Below are 18,252 nucleotides of genomic sequence, written 5' to 3'. Positions count from 1 at the left end.
GAGTCATTTTGGCTTAGAAATCCGCAAAAAATCCGCAAAAAGAATGAGCATGTCCATTTTTTTTGCGGAATGCGTTTTTTTTGCGGTAAAAAACGCATCCATCTGAACAAAAAATCCGGAATGCATTCTAAATGATAAGATGCATATTTTTAGCGTTTTTGATGCGGAATTATAGCGTTTTTATAGCGAAAATCCGCAAAAAAAACGCTAAAAATCCGGACGTGTGCACATACCCTTACAGGGATTCTTACAATTCCTTTAAGTTAGTAAGGTGATCCAATAATAGAATGATCACTAGAATTTGGGCAAAATTATTTGCAGGACTCTGGCTCGGTGATGACGTTTCGCCAGGGTCTAACTAATCAGAAGGGGTGCCGACAAATAGGAAGAGGTCTGCAGGAACCTGGAAGCAAGTGCTAAATTTCCCAGCAGCACCCCCACAGGTGGAATTAAGCATTGCACTGTCGGGTCCTCCAGATCAAAAGACGCTCTTTGTCGCTGCTCACTACTCCGGATGAAACATGAACCACCTTCCCTAATAGATATGACTTTTTATTTTTTTAGACTGTGCAAGACTAAAAAAAAAATAAATAAATTGGTAACTAATGTATAAACTGAACGCTGGCTCTTTTGACCCCATCATAAAATATTTTATTTCTTCTTTTTGGTTTTTGATATAAGAGACGTCACTGGGAAACCCATCTCCTAATTAGACACAGAACCTCCTGAGATGGGGGACAACAACTTTTCATAATGGCCGATTTTCCGCACCACCGCTGTCGGTATGGAGCCAAGCCAGAGTCTGGTCCGACAGTCTGATTAGTAGGCATTCACATATCTGTGTTTTACGGTATGAGATGATTTGCTCACGAGATCCTGCGGCCGGCGGGTCCGTCCATGGATACGTGAATCCGGCACAACAACCAAGGGGGTTGTTCACTCCTAAAACATAGAACCATCTATGTAACGGGAGTAAATGGATGGAGGATGATGATGATGGTCTTCCATTCTCGAGCACTCTGCTCCAGTAGGGACATACAAGATAAAATATTGGACGCTCCTCATCTGTTCTGTGGACAGTTGGTCCTGTTGTGTCCGGGCTGGTGACATACACCACAACTCCGTGGTTTTTTCGCGGTCGGCTCTCGATCTGAAGAGTTGCGGTCAGAACGTTTGCTCTTGGTGCCAGAATTGCGTTGCGCTGAGAAGCTTCCTCCAAATGCACTGGGATAGTCGCCGGAGCCTCCTGGAAGGGATCAAGGAGAGATACAAGGGGTTAAATAAAAGTCTTAGAGTGCAGATAGTCACTTGGGACCCTAGGACCACCCCAACCCCTTACCTGGTGGCACATTTTCGTCCGCCCACTGGAAGAACCCGCATTGCTGGTCTCTGGGTTTGGAGCACGTGTGGAATTGTCGCCCCTTGTTGGCGCCGTCTTTCTGCACCGTACGAGTGACCGCGGGCTGATTGCAATTACAAGAAGCCTGACCGTCGGATGCAAAGTCCCCACTTCCACCTCCAGGCTCCCGTGGACTAGTGAATGAATTTGAGGGACGTCCTCCAGATATCTGCAGGGGCGGCGCACTTCTGCCAGCACCGACCTCCTGATCTGCCCACAAAAAGAAGTTGCAGTTTCCGCCGTTGCATTTGTAAAATGGGCGTCCTTGATTGGGCCCCTCCTTGCGAACAGTCAGCTGCACAGCGCTAACCCCACAATTGCAGACCACCTCGTTCTGATCAGTGCCGGCCGCTACGGACGTCCGGACGGCGGGGGTCACAAGTTTTGGATTCCTCTCCTTCTTGGCGGGCGGCTGGCGACTTGGCCTTTCTCTGGAATCACCCACTTGGTTCCTCTCCCTCGGGCCGGACTGAGGGGCCGCTCTGTTGTTACCTCCCTGCAGGTACTTGAGATCTAGGACTTCTCGCAGAGTTTCGTCACAACCGCCGATGCACCCAACAAACTCAAGAGGCATCAGCGGGGGGATGCTGCCGCGCTTAAATTTAAACTTCAGCCTAGAGGGGGAGAAGGAAGAGGGGAAGGGTTTTTGTACAAGAGGGAACATCCAAAAAATAAGACGCTGGCTAGGATCGCCTTCACTGATACAATGTAACACACTGAAGCTGTGATAGATCAGAACGTTTCCATTCAATGACAGCAACAAAGTTCTTAGAATCGGCTCGGACCTATACAGATATAAAGTGTCAGCTTACTTGTGCACCGGGTGGGGTCCGCACACGTCACACACGCTCTCGTCTCGTGACACCTCCAAGACGGAGCTGGGGAGCCAGACGGATGTTTTACAACTCGGGTATCCCAGGCACGAAATGTAGAACCTAAACACAGGACAGTTACAGGTGGAGATTTACCAGTTGTCACCCTATGGGGTCCATCCTGAGGTTTGGGGTCTTTATCCTTTTCATACTGCATATTCTCTCTCTAGTATCTGAGTGGGCGGGCTCGCCCTGGTGTGATGCGTCACACTCAACCAATCAAATGCCTCCAAACTCAACCCCTCCCATCAGACACAGTGAAGCTGCAGCTCCATCCCCCTCCTTACTTTATACATTTTACTTTCCTCCACTTTATGGTTTTGGGATAATTCAGAAACTTTAAGAACTTTTGTGGGAAGTACGGTGTAACTCTGGGAACCTCATAAAAGGGTTGAGCACCGGCATAAACCCTATTATCGTCCTACCCGCCATCTCTCTTAGTTTTCAGAACCATATCCCGGTTGCACTGAGGACATTTTCGTACAGGAAGAGGAGTCTCTGCGTAAATCTCCTGCTGTTCCACGGGTTGCGCTGCCTGTCCAAAATACTGAGACAAAGCCTCGTCCAACCTGTAGAGAGGGACAGATCCAGAATAAATGACCTAGGAACTCTGCTGTGAATATGATGACAATCCGAGGACTACTCACTTGGTGGCTTTGGCCACAGCTTCGATGAAGACCTGCTTGTATTTCTCAACCTGCTGTCTCAAGACAGTGAACTTGTCCTTCTTGCCTTCACAGACCAGCTTGAGGTCGGCCTCCAATTCAGCGCGCAGGTTCGGCTTGGACATTTCGAAGCCCATGGAATCGTATCCTGTGGAAATGATCAATGTAAAGCAATGGGGGGGGATGAAGATCATGTAGGAGGTTTATAACGGTCTCAGGGTGGAGGGGGTTCATTACAAAACAGAGGTAATAAAACCACGGGAGGCGGCCCCAGGAGCCATGGAGGGCACAGGAGGTGGTCCACGGAGGCAGGGAAGTCAGCCAAGGAAAGGGAGGCAGCCAGAGGGGGCAGGAACGGCACGGAAGGCGGCCCGAGGGGGCAGGAACGGCACGGAAGGCGGCCAGAGGGGGCAGGAACGGCACGGAAGGCGGCCCGAGGGGGCAGGAAAGGCACGGCAGGCGGCCCGAGGGGGCAGGAACGGCACGGAAGGCGGCCCGAGGGGGCAGGAACGGCACGGAAGGCGGCCCGAGGGGGCAGGAACGGCACGGAAGGCGGCCCGAGGGGGCAGGAACGGCACGGAAGGCGGCCCGAGGGGGCAGGAACGGCACGGAAGGCGGCCCGAGGGGGCAGGAACGGCACGGAAGGCGGCCTGAGGGGGCAGGAACGGCACGGAAGGCGGCCCGAGGGGGCAGGAACGGCACGGAAGGCGGCCCGAGGGGGCAGGAACGGCACAGAAGGCGGCCCGAGGGGGCAGGAACGGCACGGAAGGCGACCCCCGAGGGTGCAGGAACGGCACGGAAGGCGGCCCGAAGCGGCAGGAAAGGCACAGGAGGCGGCCCGAGGGGGCAGGAAAGGCACGGGAGGCGGCCCGAGGGGGCAGGAAAGGCACGGGAGGCGGCCCGAGGGGGCAGGAAAGGCACGGGAGGCGGCCCGAGGGGGCAGGAAAGGCACGGGAGGCGGCCCGAGGGGGCAGGAAAGGCACGGGAGGCGGCCCGAGGGGGCAGGAAAGGCACGGGAGGCGGCCCGAGGGGGCAGGGAAGGCACGGGAGGCGGCCCGAGGGGGCAGGGAAGGCACAGGAGGCGGCCCGAGGGGGCAGGGAAGGCACGGGAGGCGGCCCGAGGGGGCAGGGAAGGCACGAGAGGCGGCCCGAGGAGCCAGGGAAGGCAGGAGAGGTGGCCCGAGGAGGCAGGAAAGACAGCCCAAGGAGGCAGGCAGGGCACAGGAGGCAGGGAGGGCACTGGAGGCAACCAGAGGAGGCAGGGAGGGCACAGGAGGTGGCCGAAGAAGCCATGGAGAGCACGTGATACAGTGAAGGTGACTAAATTACCTAGTAGGGCATAGGAAACGACCCATAGAGCTGGGCACAGGAAGGGTGGCCGATGCAGAAGCAAGTAAAATACAAGAACAGGATAAGGAACAGGACTTGGCATGAGGAGCCTGCGCAAGATGCCATGGAAAGGATGGAAGACTTTGCAAGAAAGACGAGAAGTGGATCTGAGGGAAGGCGACGCAAAGAGCCAGGCAGGGGACGGGATGCGGCATGGTAAGGTGATAGGAAGCTGGGGAGGAGACAAAAGGTGGTGCAAAGAGTCTGGGGAGAGGGGAAAAAAGGTTGTGAGAGGAGCAGTGGAGGGGATGAGAGGCGACATGAGAAGCCACGGGAAGGGAAAAATCCAGGAGATGACACAGAGGCGCGGGGCTGCCTTGTAGGTGACTGGAGGCACATGGCGTCTGTGACCACCTCCCCATTTACAGACGCTGCGACACTGCGGGCTACGTACATGTCTCAGAGATGACCCCGTATCAGACATATATGGCGAATCCATAGCAGTGAAAAATCTGCATCTTACTAATTTCATCACCGCTGATTCCTTGATAGATCAGTGATCTATCCACCCCGGATCCTCACCTTCCACCAACCCCATCCCCAGCTCTCCTGGGAGGAACCTCTGCTCCGGTGTGAGACCCACATACATACGGGACTTGATGGTCTCGATGTGCTCAGCGTGGGTGGCGTCGGTCCCTGGAGGAGACAATGAGGACACCGGCAGGTTAGAGGTTTTGTGCTGCTGATTGTTCCTGGTGGGTGCAGAGTTTCTGTTCTTCTACAGCCACGTACCTATGCCATGTTTTTCCATCAAGGAGATGAGATCTGCTTCTGTGAGAAGCTGCGGAGGGCTGGTCTCTCCATCCACCATCTCCACCGTGGTGGGCTGAAACCTAGACCCCATCTCATACACCGGGATTATCTAACAGAACAGCAAAACTACAGTTACCAAGATAGGAAAAGAAACATCCCAGCAGGGGGCGCTGCTCGATTATTGTGCTTAAAAGTATAATATAATGCTCCAATCCCTACCTTGGTGTTCCACTTATCATAGGGGTAAACGTCCAGATAATTCCTGGCAATGATCATCAGTCCGTGAGCAAAAAACCTCTCAGCGGCAATGTCAATCTCAACTGTGGTCTCCTGGCCCTGAGCATCCTGAGAGCAGCAGGCCAAGAAGTGACGCACAATGAACTCGTAGAGGCGCTGCTCATTACCCTGCATGTAACAGCAAGAAACAAGTCAAAGTGGTATAGCAGTTATATTCTAGTACATAGGGGGCAGTATTATAGCAGTTATATTCTAGTACATAGGGGGCAGTATTATAGCAGTTATATTCTAGTACATAGGGGGCAGTATTATAGCAGTTATATTCTAGTACATAGGGGGCAGTATTATAGCAGTTATATTCTAGTACATAGGGGGCAGTATTATAGCAGTTATATTCTAGTACATAGGGGGCAGTATTATAGCAGTTATATTCTAGTACATAGGGGGCAGTATTATAGCAGTTATATTCTTGTACATAGGGGCAGTATTACAGTAGTTATATTCTTGTACATAGGAGCAGTATTATAGTAGTTATATTCTTGTACATAGGGGCAGTATTATAGTAGTTATATTCTTGTACATAGGGGCAGTATTATAGTAGTTATATTCTTGTACATAGGGGGCAGTATTATAGTAGTTATATTCTTGTACATTGGAGCAGTATTATAGTAGTTATATTCTTGTACATAGGGGCAGTATTATAGTAGTTATAGTCTTGTACATAGGGGCAGTATTATAATAGTTATATTCTTGTACATAGGGGCAGTATTATAGTAGTTATATTCTTGTACATAGGGGCAGTATTATAGTAGTTATAGTCTTGTACATAGGGGCAGTATTATAGTAGTTATATTCTTGTACATAGGAGCAGTATTATAGTAGTTATATTCTTGTACATAGGGGCAGTATTATAGTAGTTATAGTCTTGTACATAGGGGCAGTATTATAATAGTTATATTCTTGTACATAGGGGCAGTATTATAGTAGTTATATTCTTGTACATAGGGGCAGCATTATAGTAGTTATATTCTTGTACATAGGGGCAGTATTATAGTAGTTATATTCTTGTATATAGGGAGCAGTATTATAGTAGTTATATTCTTGTACATAGGGGCAGTATTATAGTAGTTATAGTCTTGTACATAGGGGCAGTATTATAATAGTTATATTCTTGTACATAGGGGGCAGTATTATAGTAGTTATATTCTTGTACATAGGGGCAGCATTATAGTAGTTATATTCTTGTACATAGGGGGCAGTATTATAGTAGTTATATTCTTGTACATAGGAGCAGTATTATAGTAGTTATATTCTTGTACATAGGGGCAGTATTATAGTAGTTATATTCTTGTACATAGGGGGCAGTATTATGTTATTTGGTAAGGGTCTGCTGTTACACCTCACCTGCAGACTGTTGGTATACTTTGTGGGGTGGATGGGCGGATGGGCTTGATCTGTCTTATTCCCATTTCTTGGCGTTGGCCCGCCCCTTTCCAGAATACGTTGTGCAAAACCTCCCCACTGGGGATCCTGCGTCTGCTGCTCGACCAGCGTTGTGAGGTTTAGATCTTTAGGAAAGATATTGGTCTCTGTGCGGGGATAGCTGATATAACTGCAAGAAAAAAAAAAAAGGACACTGATGAGCAAAATAAAATGAAAGGTTTTGTCTGTTGCGGTCGGTCCCGCTCTCGATGGCTGCCCTTACCCTTGCGTGTAGAGTTTCTCTGCAATCTTCATGGTTTCTTTCGCTCCGATTTTCAATTTGCGAGAAACCAATTTTTCCATTTCCTGCACAGAAGAAGTGAACACGATGAGGAGACAGTCAGTGACTTATTACAGTGAGTGCGGCACAATTCATTGTTAAGGAATGGCGCTTTCTATGGCGGAGCGGTGTCCGGAGCCATCATTACTAGTGTGGTGGTTTCCAATCTGTGGCTCTCCAGCTGTTGCAAAACTACTACTCTCAGCATGCTCTGATAGCCAATTGCCCGAGCATGTTGGGAGTTGTAGCTTTACAACAGCTGGAGAACCACAGATTGGACACCAATGCTCAGGTGTAAAAACCAGTATTCGTATCCGTCCACGTACCACAGTGTCCAGCGCCACCGGCCTCCATTTACTTTTTGGTTTACTCCCGACCTGAACAACAGTTGCTGTGGGATCCTAAAAAAACAAAGCAACAAACAACGTTTCATTATTTAAATCAAATTTTTGCTACATTTTTTTTCTATCGGTAACATGATCCGTATTAGAATTAAAAATGAGAAATCTTGCAATTTTCACACTTACTATTAAACATTGCACACGTACATTAGCAGCAATGAACTTCGCTTATATCAAAGCAACTAATGAGCGTGTGCAGAATTCATTGTGAAGGGAGGACTCGGTTCTGATTGGTGGATTCTGTGTTATCAGCTGTGTATAGAGGTGTTATTATTCATTGCAATCTTACCTCTGATAAGGAGCCTGCTGAAAAATATATACTGCTGAAAAAATATATTGGCTCAGCGCTGGTAAAATAACCAATTATTTTGGCCCTGAGGCCTATAAATTTATAGAAAGTAGATTGCAAGGCCATTAAAGTGTTAATTACCGTCTTGATAGATGAATATTGTTGGATAGATCTTGTAAATATGAACAATTTTGCAGTTTACTGCGTGATAAAGTTGTCAGCCGTTCTTGTGATATTAACACTTTTCTTTTCTTTACAGCTCATTGCCTTGGAGACCGACCACCGATTCTAGAATATGCGTCATGACTACAGGCTCTTTCCTACGGAGCTTATAAACACTGTTTTGAGTCACTGGAGTGCGTTGTCTCCTCCTAATCCCGAAGAGCCTAAGCGCAATGCTTACAAGCTAAGAAGGCAGCGGTGGTCGGTCTCCGAGGTAACAAGTTGTAAACAAAACAAAAGTTTTAATATCTCTAGAACGGCTGCAAAATTTCAACAAGCAAAAATTTGCAAAAGTGCTTGTATTTACATTTACTATCCTGACTATCCATCTGTAAAAATGAGAATAACCCCTTAAAGAGACAGAAGCATACCTCCATACAGATCTGATAGAGAACCAGGCAGGCCGTATGATTGAAGAGACGATTTCTTTTCCAGTTAAACTCCACCATTCCGTCTTCATGATCATGAGTCACTGAACCCAAAGAAGATGATATAATTAACAGAGGCACAAAAAGCAACAGATTTTAACAGTTTTAAGGGGGTTGTCAAAGATAAGAAAAAAATGTCTGATATCTCCCAAAAACAGTGCCACACCTGTGCAATACCAGACACAATAACATGATACCTGGCCTCTATATCCTGCGTTTACTAGAAAGAAGCAGCGGAGAAAACACTATAAAGCAGTACTGACCAATGTAGCCCTGAATCCAGCACTGATGTGAGATAAAACATTTACTAGAAAAAAGTAGGAACATTTTTTTTTTACAGCAGCACTGAACAGTGTAGCTGTGAATCCAGCACAGAAGTGAGATAAAACACTTACTACAAAGTACCATATAAGACATTAAAGAGCAGTACTGAGCAGTGTAGCTATGAGTCCAGCATTGAAGTGAGAAAAAATATTTACTAAGAAAAAATATCAGGGGAAAAAGTCATGCCCAAGGATTGTGAGACCGTGGTTAGGTCGGCAACCGACTGAGATAAGGAGGGGAGGGTAGGGTAGGAGGGGGGGACGCTATCCTCATGGGTAGTAGGGGGCTCCTGTGGGGCCTGCATTGTGGGGGGAGAGGAGGAGACGAAAATGCACGCCTGAAGCTGGAATAGCGAGAAAAGCTACGCCGTAGATAGGCTGATGGAAGTGGGCCAGGGAGGAAGAGCGGGAGAAAAGCTTGCAAGAACTATATTGGGTGGTGGCAAGAGTGACCAAATCAGAAGTAGGCCTCGATGAAGCCGTGGACTAAATTTTGACAGTGATCCACTGGAGGGGCCTGGGAAAGCAGCCTGAAAAAAAAAAAAAAAGCTGTCCTGTGAAAACCTGCCGGAGTCTGAACGCAGACCCATGTCTGCCTCCTTTGGACACTAAGCAAAAACTGACTAGCTTGGTTCCAGTTGGTGGGTGGTTTTAACATTTTTCCTGCCTAGTGTCAGCAGCATGTTTTCATGTGTCCCTCAAAGAAGCGATAGAGGACAAACACTTAGTAGAAAGAAGTGTCATGGAAGTCATAGCAGAGCAGTACTGAGCAGTGTAGCTATGAATACAGAACATAGGTGAGATAAAACACTTATTAGAAAGAAGTGAGGAGCTTTGAGGCCAATATACAGTAGTACTGAGCAGTGTAGCTGTGAATTCCGATATAAAACATCCACTCTTAAGCTGCTATTCAAGCTGTCTGCCTGAGTTTCTTATTGTATTCCTGACCTCCTTATAGACTTTAAAAGGCAGCTGTAATCTGATCCCTCAGTGAGCTGGCAATTCATCTTGTATTACCAAAGACACATTTTAGCAATTTTTGCAGAGTAAATGCAGAGTTCTAAAGGCCGGAGTGGAGGGTTATTGGCAGATGGAAAATAAAAAAGGCTCATAAGTGGAGAAAGAGCCTTGTATGATGTAGCATGCAGACAGGTTCCCTGTAAGAAAAGAGCCCAGATAAAGAAGAAAGCTTCGCGTTCACGTTCTCGTCACTTACCCTTGATTTTATAAAAGGCTTCTGGAATAAAAGCCTGAATGGCCTTAAATCTCTCGACTACAAACCCCAATGTGGGGAACTGACAACTCCCATAACTGATGAGCTGGCTGGATAACACGGACGGAAAGATCTTCTGGAGGCGCAGAGTCTGGAAGCGGGTGAAGGCAGCGCCTGGAAATAACAAAAAAAAAGATGTCTATGGGGTACCAGGACAGGGAGTAACGCTGACCCCCTACTATTGCCTGCTGCCCACCTATTCGAAGGTCCAGCTCCATCCGTACATCCACAGCGTCGCTGACGTTCTGGTCGGGTGGGGTGAGGTTCTCGCAGGCGGCTCGGATGGATCGCGGGGTGATCTCCGAGAAGCGCGCTCTGAATACCTGCAGATTGGGTTTCACTATAAGAAAAAGTAATGAAGGGGTTAATGTTTGGAGCCGCCGATAAGGCCGGTCAGCATGGAGGGTGAGGCCGTACCCGCTTTGCAAACGTGGATAATTTCAAAGCCGATGTTCTCCCCTTCTCGGTCACAATCCGTCCATATAACGAGAGCCTGGCACTGCCGCACCTCCCGCTCCAGGGTTTTCTACAAGCACATACACAACAGTACAGGTTTCAGGCACCAAAAATCGCAGCGCTTCCTCTGGGGACAAAAGTGGCGTCAAAGTTGCAAAAACATTGTCAGAAGTTGTCTGTGACTCATCCCCATGCGTGGAAACAGTGAAGCTGGAGGAACACTTATCGGTGTCGGACCACCACACATCCGATAATGATGACCCCCTCCTAAAGACGGGTCCATCAATATATCAGTAGTAAGTAATAACCATACCAAATATGTTGTCATCTGGCATCTCTGTCTAACAGGTGCGGGTGCAGCTGAGATCTGATCGCTGCTGTTAACCATTTAGATGCTGCTGTCAATCTGATAGCAGCATTTACATGAAACAGGTCGTCCATAAGGGATTGAATGTATGCAATATTATAACTGAAGAAATCTGGAACTTTTCAATGGATAAATAAAAGGTATATTTTACTCTACCATTGGACTGATCGCTGGAGAAACAAGAAGTTTTTTCTATATATATTTTTTTCCTTTCTTTTTTTAGATTGTCCGATCACGAAGGGTTTAAACATGATGGAAAACTTACCTTAATGTTCAGGAAATCGTTTGGGCAAAATTTCTCCACTTCTGCATCAAATAATGAAACTGGGTTGCAGCTGCGCCTGCAAAGTGAGACAGTGAGTCATTACCTGAAGTGGTGCAATTAGTGGAGGGCTCAAGACGCGGACCCCCACAGAGCAACAGTGCTGAAAAGCATCAGACATATAGCAGCAGAAGTTAGAGAAATACGTAGTGCCAAATTTCTACATTCTAAACTGGTACAAAATTGGAGCGCTTCCTTAAAAAAGGCTGCCCACTACCTGAATAACTCCATCATAAATGTGATTGTACCCTATAAAAGTAGTTTGCAATCACGTGGCTAACCGACCCAGTTCCAGCAATGTCTGCCAGCACTCGAGTGACATTATCATGCGGCTCTCACACTTCAATCCACAGTCTTGAGTTTCTATTTGATGGGGCAGGTAGCGGATAATCTCTTTAAAAAGGTTATTCCATTCTTCAGAAATCGATATTTTCAGATAGAGCTTTTCCAATTTACTGCTTGTTAAAATTTGCAGTCATTCTTGAGATAGTTTCTTGAAATGTTTTATTTAAAGGGGTTATTCTTTTTTTTCATAGTTAGCCTTGTCGGACAGAGCTCATAAATACAAGCAATTTTCCAATTTACTGCTTGTTAAAATTTGCAGCCTTTCTGGAGATATTAACACTTTTCTTTTGTTTACAGCCGGTTGCCTAGGAGACCGACGAGCTGTAAACAAAAGAAAACTGTTAATATCTCAAGAACGGTTGCAAATTTTAACAAGCAGTAAATTGCAAAATTACTTGTATTTACGAGCTCTGTCCGACAATCCTAACTATGAAAAAAAAGAATAACCCCATTAACCCCTTTCTGACATCGGACGTACTATCCCGTCCATGTGGGGTGGGCCCCTATGACCATGGACGGGATAGTAGGTCCAGCACGATCGGCGGCGCTCACGGGGGGAGCGCCGCCGATCGCGGCCGGGTGTCAGCTGCCTATCGCAGCTGACATCCGACACTATGTGCCAGGAGCGGTCACGGACCGCCCCCGGCACATTAACCCCTGGCACACCGCGATCAAAGATGATCGCGATGTGCCGGCGGTGCAGGGAAGCACCGCGCAGGGAGGGGGCTCCCTGCGGGCTTCCCTGAGCCCCCCGCAGCAACGCGATGTGATCGCGTTGCTGCGAGGGTCTTACCTCCCTCCCTCCCTGCTCGAGCCCCGGATCCAAGATGGCCGCGGATCCGGGTCCTGCAGGGAGGGAGGTGGCTTCACAGAGCCTGCTTAGAGCAGGCACTGTGAAGGCTGCAGCGCTGCATGTCAGATCAGTGATCTGACAGAGTGCTATGCACACTGTCAGATCACCGATCTGTATTGTCCCCCCCTGGGACAAAGTAAAAAAGTAAAAAAAAATTTTTTCAAATGTGTAAAAACAAAAAAAAAAAAAATATATATATTATTCCCATAAATACATTTCTTTATCTAAATAAAAAAAACAAAAAAACAATAAAAGTACACATATTTAGTATCGCCGCGTCCGTAACGACCCGACCTATAAAACTGGCCCACTAGTTAACCCCTTCAGTAAACACCGTAAGGAAAAAAAAAAAAAAAAAACGAGGCAAAAAACAACGCTTTATTATCATACCGCCGAACAAAAAGTGGAATAACACGCGATCAAAAAGACAGATATAAATAACCATGGTACCGCTGAAAGCGTCATCTTGTCCCGCAAAAAACGAGCCGCCATACAGCATCATCAGCAAAAAAATAAAAAGTTATAGTCCTGAGAATAAAGCGATGCAAAAATAATTATTTTTTCTATAAAATAGTTTTTATCGTATAAAAGCGCCAAAACATAAAAAAATGATATAAATGAGGTGTCGCTGTAATCGTACTGACCCAAAGAATAAAACTGCTTTATCAATTTTACCAAACGCGGAACGGTATAAACGCCTCCCCCAAAAGAAATTCACGAATAGCTGGTTTTTGGTCATTCTGCCTCACAAAAATCGGAATAAAAAGCGATCAAAAAATGTCACGTGCCCGAAAATGTTACCAATAAAAACGTCAACTTGTCCCGCAAAAAACAAGATCTCACATGACTCTGTGGACCAAAATATAGAAAAATTATAGCTCTCAAAATGTGGTAAAGCAAAAAATATTTTTTGCAATAAAAAGCGTCTTTCAGTGTGTGACGGCTGCCAATCATAAAACTCCGCTAAAAAACCCGCTATAAAAGTAAATCAAACCCCCCTTCATCACCCCCTTAGTTAGGGAAAAATTAAAGGGTTAGGGCTAGGGTTAGGGTTAGGGTTAGGGTTGGGGCTACAGTTAGGGTTGGGGCTAAAGTTACAGTTAGGGTTTAGATTACATTTACGGTTGGGAATAGGGTTGGGATTAGGGTTAGGGGTGTGTCTGGGTTAGGGGTGCGGTTAGGGTTACTGTTGGGATTAGGGTTAGGGGTGTGTTTGGATTAGGGTTTCAGTTATAATTGGGGGGTTTCCACTGTTTCGGCACATCAGGGGCTCTCCAAACGCGACATGGCGTCCGATCTCAATTCCAGCCAATTCTGCGTTGAAAAAGTAAAACAGTGCTTCTTCCCTTCCGAGCTCTCCCGTGTGTCCAAACAGGGGTTTACCCCAACATATGGGGTATCAGCGTACTCAGGACAAATAGGACAACAACTTTTGTGGTCCAATTTCTCCTGTTACCCTTGGGAAAATACAAAACTCGGGGCTAAAACATATTTTTTGTGGGAAAAAAAAAGATTTTTTATTTTCACGGCTCTGCGTTATAAACTGTAGTGAAACACTTGGGGGTTCAAAGTTCTCACAACACATCTAGATTAGTTCCCTGGGGGGTCTAGTTTCCAATATGGGGTCACTTGTGGGGGGTTTCTACTGTTTAGGTACATTAGGGGTTCTGCAAACGCAATGTGACGTCTGCAGACCATTCCATCTAAGTCTGCATTCCAAATGGCGCTCCTTCCCTTCCGAGCTCTGCCATGCGCTCAAACGGTGGTTTCCCCCAACATACGGGGTATCAGCGTACTCAGGACAAATTGGACAACAACTTTTGGGGTCGAATTTCTCCTCTTACCCTCGGGAAAATACAAAACTGGGGGCTAAAAATAATTTTGGGGGGAAAGATTTTTTTTTTAAATTTTCACGGCTCTGCGTTACAAACTGTAGTGAAACACTTGGGGGTTCAAAGCTATCACAACACATCTAGATGAGTTCCTTAGGGGGTCTAGTTTCCAAAATGATGTCACTTGTGGGAGGTTTCTACTGTTTAGGTACATTAGGGGCTCTGCAAATGCAATGTGACACCTGCAGACCAATCCATCTAAGTCCTCATTCCAAATGGAGCTCCTTCCCTTCTGAGCCCTCCCATGTGCCCAAACAGTGGTTTCCCCCACATATGGTGTATCATCGCACTCAGGACAAATTGGGCAACAAATTTTGGGGTCCAATTTCTCCTGTTACCCTCAGGAAAATACAAAACTGGGGGCTAAAAAAATAATTTTTGTGGGAAAACAATTTTGTTTTATTTTTACGGCTCTGCATTATAAACTTCTGTGAAGCACTTGGTGGGTCAAAGTGCTCACCACACCTCTAGATAAGTTCCTTAGGGGGTCTACTTTCCAAAATTGTGTCACTTGTGGGGGGTTTCAATGTTTAGCCACATCAGGGGCTCTGCAAACGAAACATGGCGTCCCATCTCAATTCCAGTCAATTTTGCATTGAAAAGTCAAATGGCACTCCTTCGCTTCCGAGCTCTGCCATGCGCCCAAACAGTGGTTTAACCCCACATGTGGGGTATTAGCATACTCAGGACAAATTGTACAACAATGTTTGGGGTCCATTTTCTCCTGTTACCCTTGGTAAAATAAAACAAATTGGAGCTGAATTAAATTTTTTGTGAAAAAAAGTTAAATGTTCATTTTTATTTAAACATTCAAAAAATTCCTGTGAAGCACCAGAAGGGTTAATAAACTTCTTGAATATGGTTTTGAGCACCTTGAGGGGTGTAGTTTTTAGAATGGTGTCACACTTGGGTATTTTCTATCATATAGACCCCTCAAAATGACTTCAAATGAGATGTGGTCCCTAAAATAAAATGGTGTTGTAGAAATGAGAAATTGCTGGTCAACTTTTAACCCTTATAACTCCCTAACAAAAAAAAATTTTGGTTCCAAAATTGTGCTGATGTAAAGTAGACATGTGGGAAATGTTACTTATTAAGTATTTTGTGTGACATATCTCTGTGATTTAATTGCATAAAAATTCAAAGTTGGAAAATTGCGAAATTTTCATAATTTTCGCCAAATTTCCGTTTTTTTCACAAATAAACGCAGGTACTATCAAAGAATTTTTACCATTGTCATGAAGTACAATATGTCACGAGAAAACAATGTCAGAATCACCAGGATCCATTGAAGCGTTCCAGAGTTATAACCTCATAAAGAGACAGTGGTCAGAATTGTAAAAATTGGCCTGGTCATTAACGTGCAAACCACCCTTGGGGGTAAAGGGGTTAAATAAAACATTTTTATTTCTTTAGTTTCATTAGAATTATCTGATATCTCTGATAAGCTGCACTGACACCGACAACATTGCAGATCTCTGTCCATCAGTTCTAAAGATTTTCAAAGAAGAAACCAACCAGGACTTCAGGTGACTCTGAAATTCCAGCGCCAGCAAATGTCCGGACACAGAAGTCATAATGACGGAGACGTCCTGCGGAGAAATGATAAAATATATGATAATAGAATAATATGAGAATACAAAAGATATATAAACACCCAAACCAAGGACATACAAGGCCAAATAGTTGGCGAGTGTCTGTAAAATAGCGCAAATCACCAAGCACATTGTAAATCGAAATCTCTGCCTGCAGTCAGTGAATAGAAACAGCTTCTGGCAGCAAACAATGAACTATTGTGGTATACATATATTCTTCCCTCTCTCATTTTTATCACTTACCCTTCCAAAAAGGTGATATTCGTACTCATAGATCTTGTTAAACTTTGAAAACCCTTCTCGCTGTAAATATATATGTATAAAAAAAAATGGATGACTGTTGGGTTCTCATTGGCTGTAAGCCATAATCATCGACATTAATAGAAAAACACGTGAAATCGATCACTCTGTTTGTAATGACTCTATATATGAGATTCACTTTTTGTATTGAAGATCTGAAATAAATTAACTTTTTGATGATATTCTAATTTTGTGAGTAGCATCTGTATATCGTATGCATGCAAATATGAAATGGAAAATTTGCGAATTCTTCTTGCATGTGGGAAGATGAGTCCCCAATGAATGACATCAGGGTTGATGCGAAAACAGATGTCCCGCAAACCAGTGACTGGTCGCGAGCCATAGATTTCTGCCATGGATCTTGTAGGAAGGTGTGTGTGATATTTGCATATGTGACCGTGCCCATTACGGTCCCCTTTTTAATAAAGAAATTGCCTTCAGTGACCTCACCCTCCTCATCCTCCCGTTGGACATAAGATCGGCGATCCCCTTGGCGGCATCATTCTTCTCAGCCACACACAGGACCTTCTGAACAGGGATTCTTAGAGACATGTCGATGGAGTTTACAGAACAGGAGCGAATGCCGAAACGTGTCAGTTGTCTGCTAAAAACTAAAATACTTCTCTGGAGGATCATTACGCGAGGTGACAGCGGTGTTCATGTCTGAGCGCTACAGAAAACCGATGAGGTCAACGCCTCCCTGTAAAAGAAGTAATACTAATCAAACCATGCCTTAGTCACAGAGTCACGGAGACCTCACAGGAATGCACGGCCCTGGCTCCCTCTCCTCCCCATCCTTTACAGCCGGACGATTTTCCATTTCTGCGCTTTTGTTTGTTTTTTTCTCCCTCCCTTTGCTTTTCTTCAAGTTAACGCAATTACAGCTATGCCAAACTTATATATATATAAATATATTTATTTTATTGGTTACAAAAATATCTGAAATTTGTAGAAAAAACATAAATAAATAATTGTGTCATATTCTAGGATCCATAACTTTTATTTTTCCGTTGATGGAGTCTTGTTATTTTCCACCTCGAGCGGTAGTTTTACAGGTACCATTTTGGAGTACATTCAACAATTTAATCGCCTTTAATTCAATTTTTCGGAGATGACCCCCCCCCTCCCCCCCAAAAAAACAAAAAACAGCTTTGATTATTTTTTTTTATTTTACAGCTAATTTATTCATAGATTTTTACAGATCAAGATATATATATATATATATATATATATATATATATATATATATATATATATATATATATATATATTTTTTTTTATTTATTTTTTTTTTCTTCTTTATTTTTTTTTTTATTGTGTTCACTTTTTTTTTCTCCTTTTACAGGATTTGAGCCTGTGATTGCCTGTAATATATACTATGGTATATAGTAAAAAAAATTGCAATAAAAATGGCGTGGACGGGGGCTTTCAGCAAGGCGCCAGCTGCCGTGGTAACCTGTCGGCACTCCACTCTCAAGTGAACTGATTAAAGGCCGCCCGAGGAAAGACATTGGCATCTAAATAGTTAAACCGCGGTGATCGGAGTCGGCTCTGATCACCGCTGGCGACTGTGTCACCGGCCCCGTACGTCCCACACCGGGAAGGGGTTAATAGGCTGTCAGATCGCATCCCATAGCACTGAATACCTCGATTCCCCACACCCCAGGCCTTGCGGACCCATTCCTCACCACTCTCCTCACCTCTGCTTGCTGGCAGTGAATGGGAACACTCTCAGTTACACGACTTTCTTCTTCTCCCCGGTATCACACAGGGGAATCCATATCAGAGACCCCCGCTGACACATTGCAACGAACGCTCAGCTGTTGTGAGTAGCAGGAGGCAAATATCTATTCTTCTCTCATAAAGAACTACGTACTAATAAGGAGTTGTGAATACTTACACTCCACGTCGCTTCCCGCGCAGGCATTCGCTTTGCTGCTGCAGAATGACCCTCTTCGCTCAACGTAGCGGCGCTGATAGACATCACGTGATCAATGTGACCTGCAAGTCCCGGCATGCCTTACGAGCTCCGTGCCGGCACTGACGTCACGATTTAGTCATGTGATCGGCATTCAAAACTACAACTCCCGTCATGCATTAGTGTTATTT

At 45.3% G+C, this 18,252-nt stretch overlaps 1 protein-coding gene across 2 annotated transcripts; it reads right to left on the bottom strand.

The window, feature by feature from the left end:
• On the bottom strand, positions 1 to 18,158 carry TOP3A (DNA topoisomerase III alpha). 2 transcript variants are annotated; one of them, XM_069734671.1, is made up of 20 exons: positions 18,044 to 18,158; positions 16,594 to 16,843; positions 16,087 to 16,146; positions 15,767 to 15,840; positions 11,102 to 11,177; positions 10,431 to 10,539; positions 10,210 to 10,353; positions 9,957 to 10,127; positions 8,361 to 8,461; positions 7,404 to 7,478; positions 7,021 to 7,103; positions 6,720 to 6,927; positions 5,298 to 5,483; positions 5,058 to 5,187; positions 4,848 to 4,961; positions 2,919 to 3,084; positions 2,697 to 2,840; positions 2,212 to 2,334; positions 1,340 to 2,013; positions 1 to 1,246 (listed from the first exon to the last, which is right to left on the bottom strand). In XM_069734671.1, the coding sequence occupies exons 2-20, from the start codon at positions 16,777 to 16,779 to the stop codon at positions 1,062 to 1,064; spliced, it is 3,009 nt and encodes a 1,002-aa protein (XP_069590772.1). In that variant the 5' UTR covers positions 16,780 to 16,843; positions 18,044 to 18,158; the 3' UTR covers positions 1 to 1,061. The 2 variants fall into 2 exon arrangements, with proteins under 2 accessions (XP_069590772.1, XP_069590773.1); XM_069734672.1 differs by lacking the exon at positions 18,044 to 18,158 and adding an exon at positions 17,844 to 17,973 and having other exon boundaries at positions 635 to 1,246.
• Between the last annotated feature and the right edge of the window lie 94 nt (positions 18,159 to 18,252).

Source organism: Ranitomeya imitator, chromosome 7 (genome assembly GCF_032444005.1).
Source record: "Ranitomeya imitator isolate aRanImi1 chromosome 7, aRanImi1.pri, whole genome shotgun sequence".
Lineage (NCBI taxonomy): Eukaryota > Metazoa > Chordata > Amphibia > Anura > Dendrobatidae > Ranitomeya > Ranitomeya imitator.
Note: the sequence above shows the minus strand (reverse complement) of the source record. Positions and strands in the feature narration are given on the sequence as shown.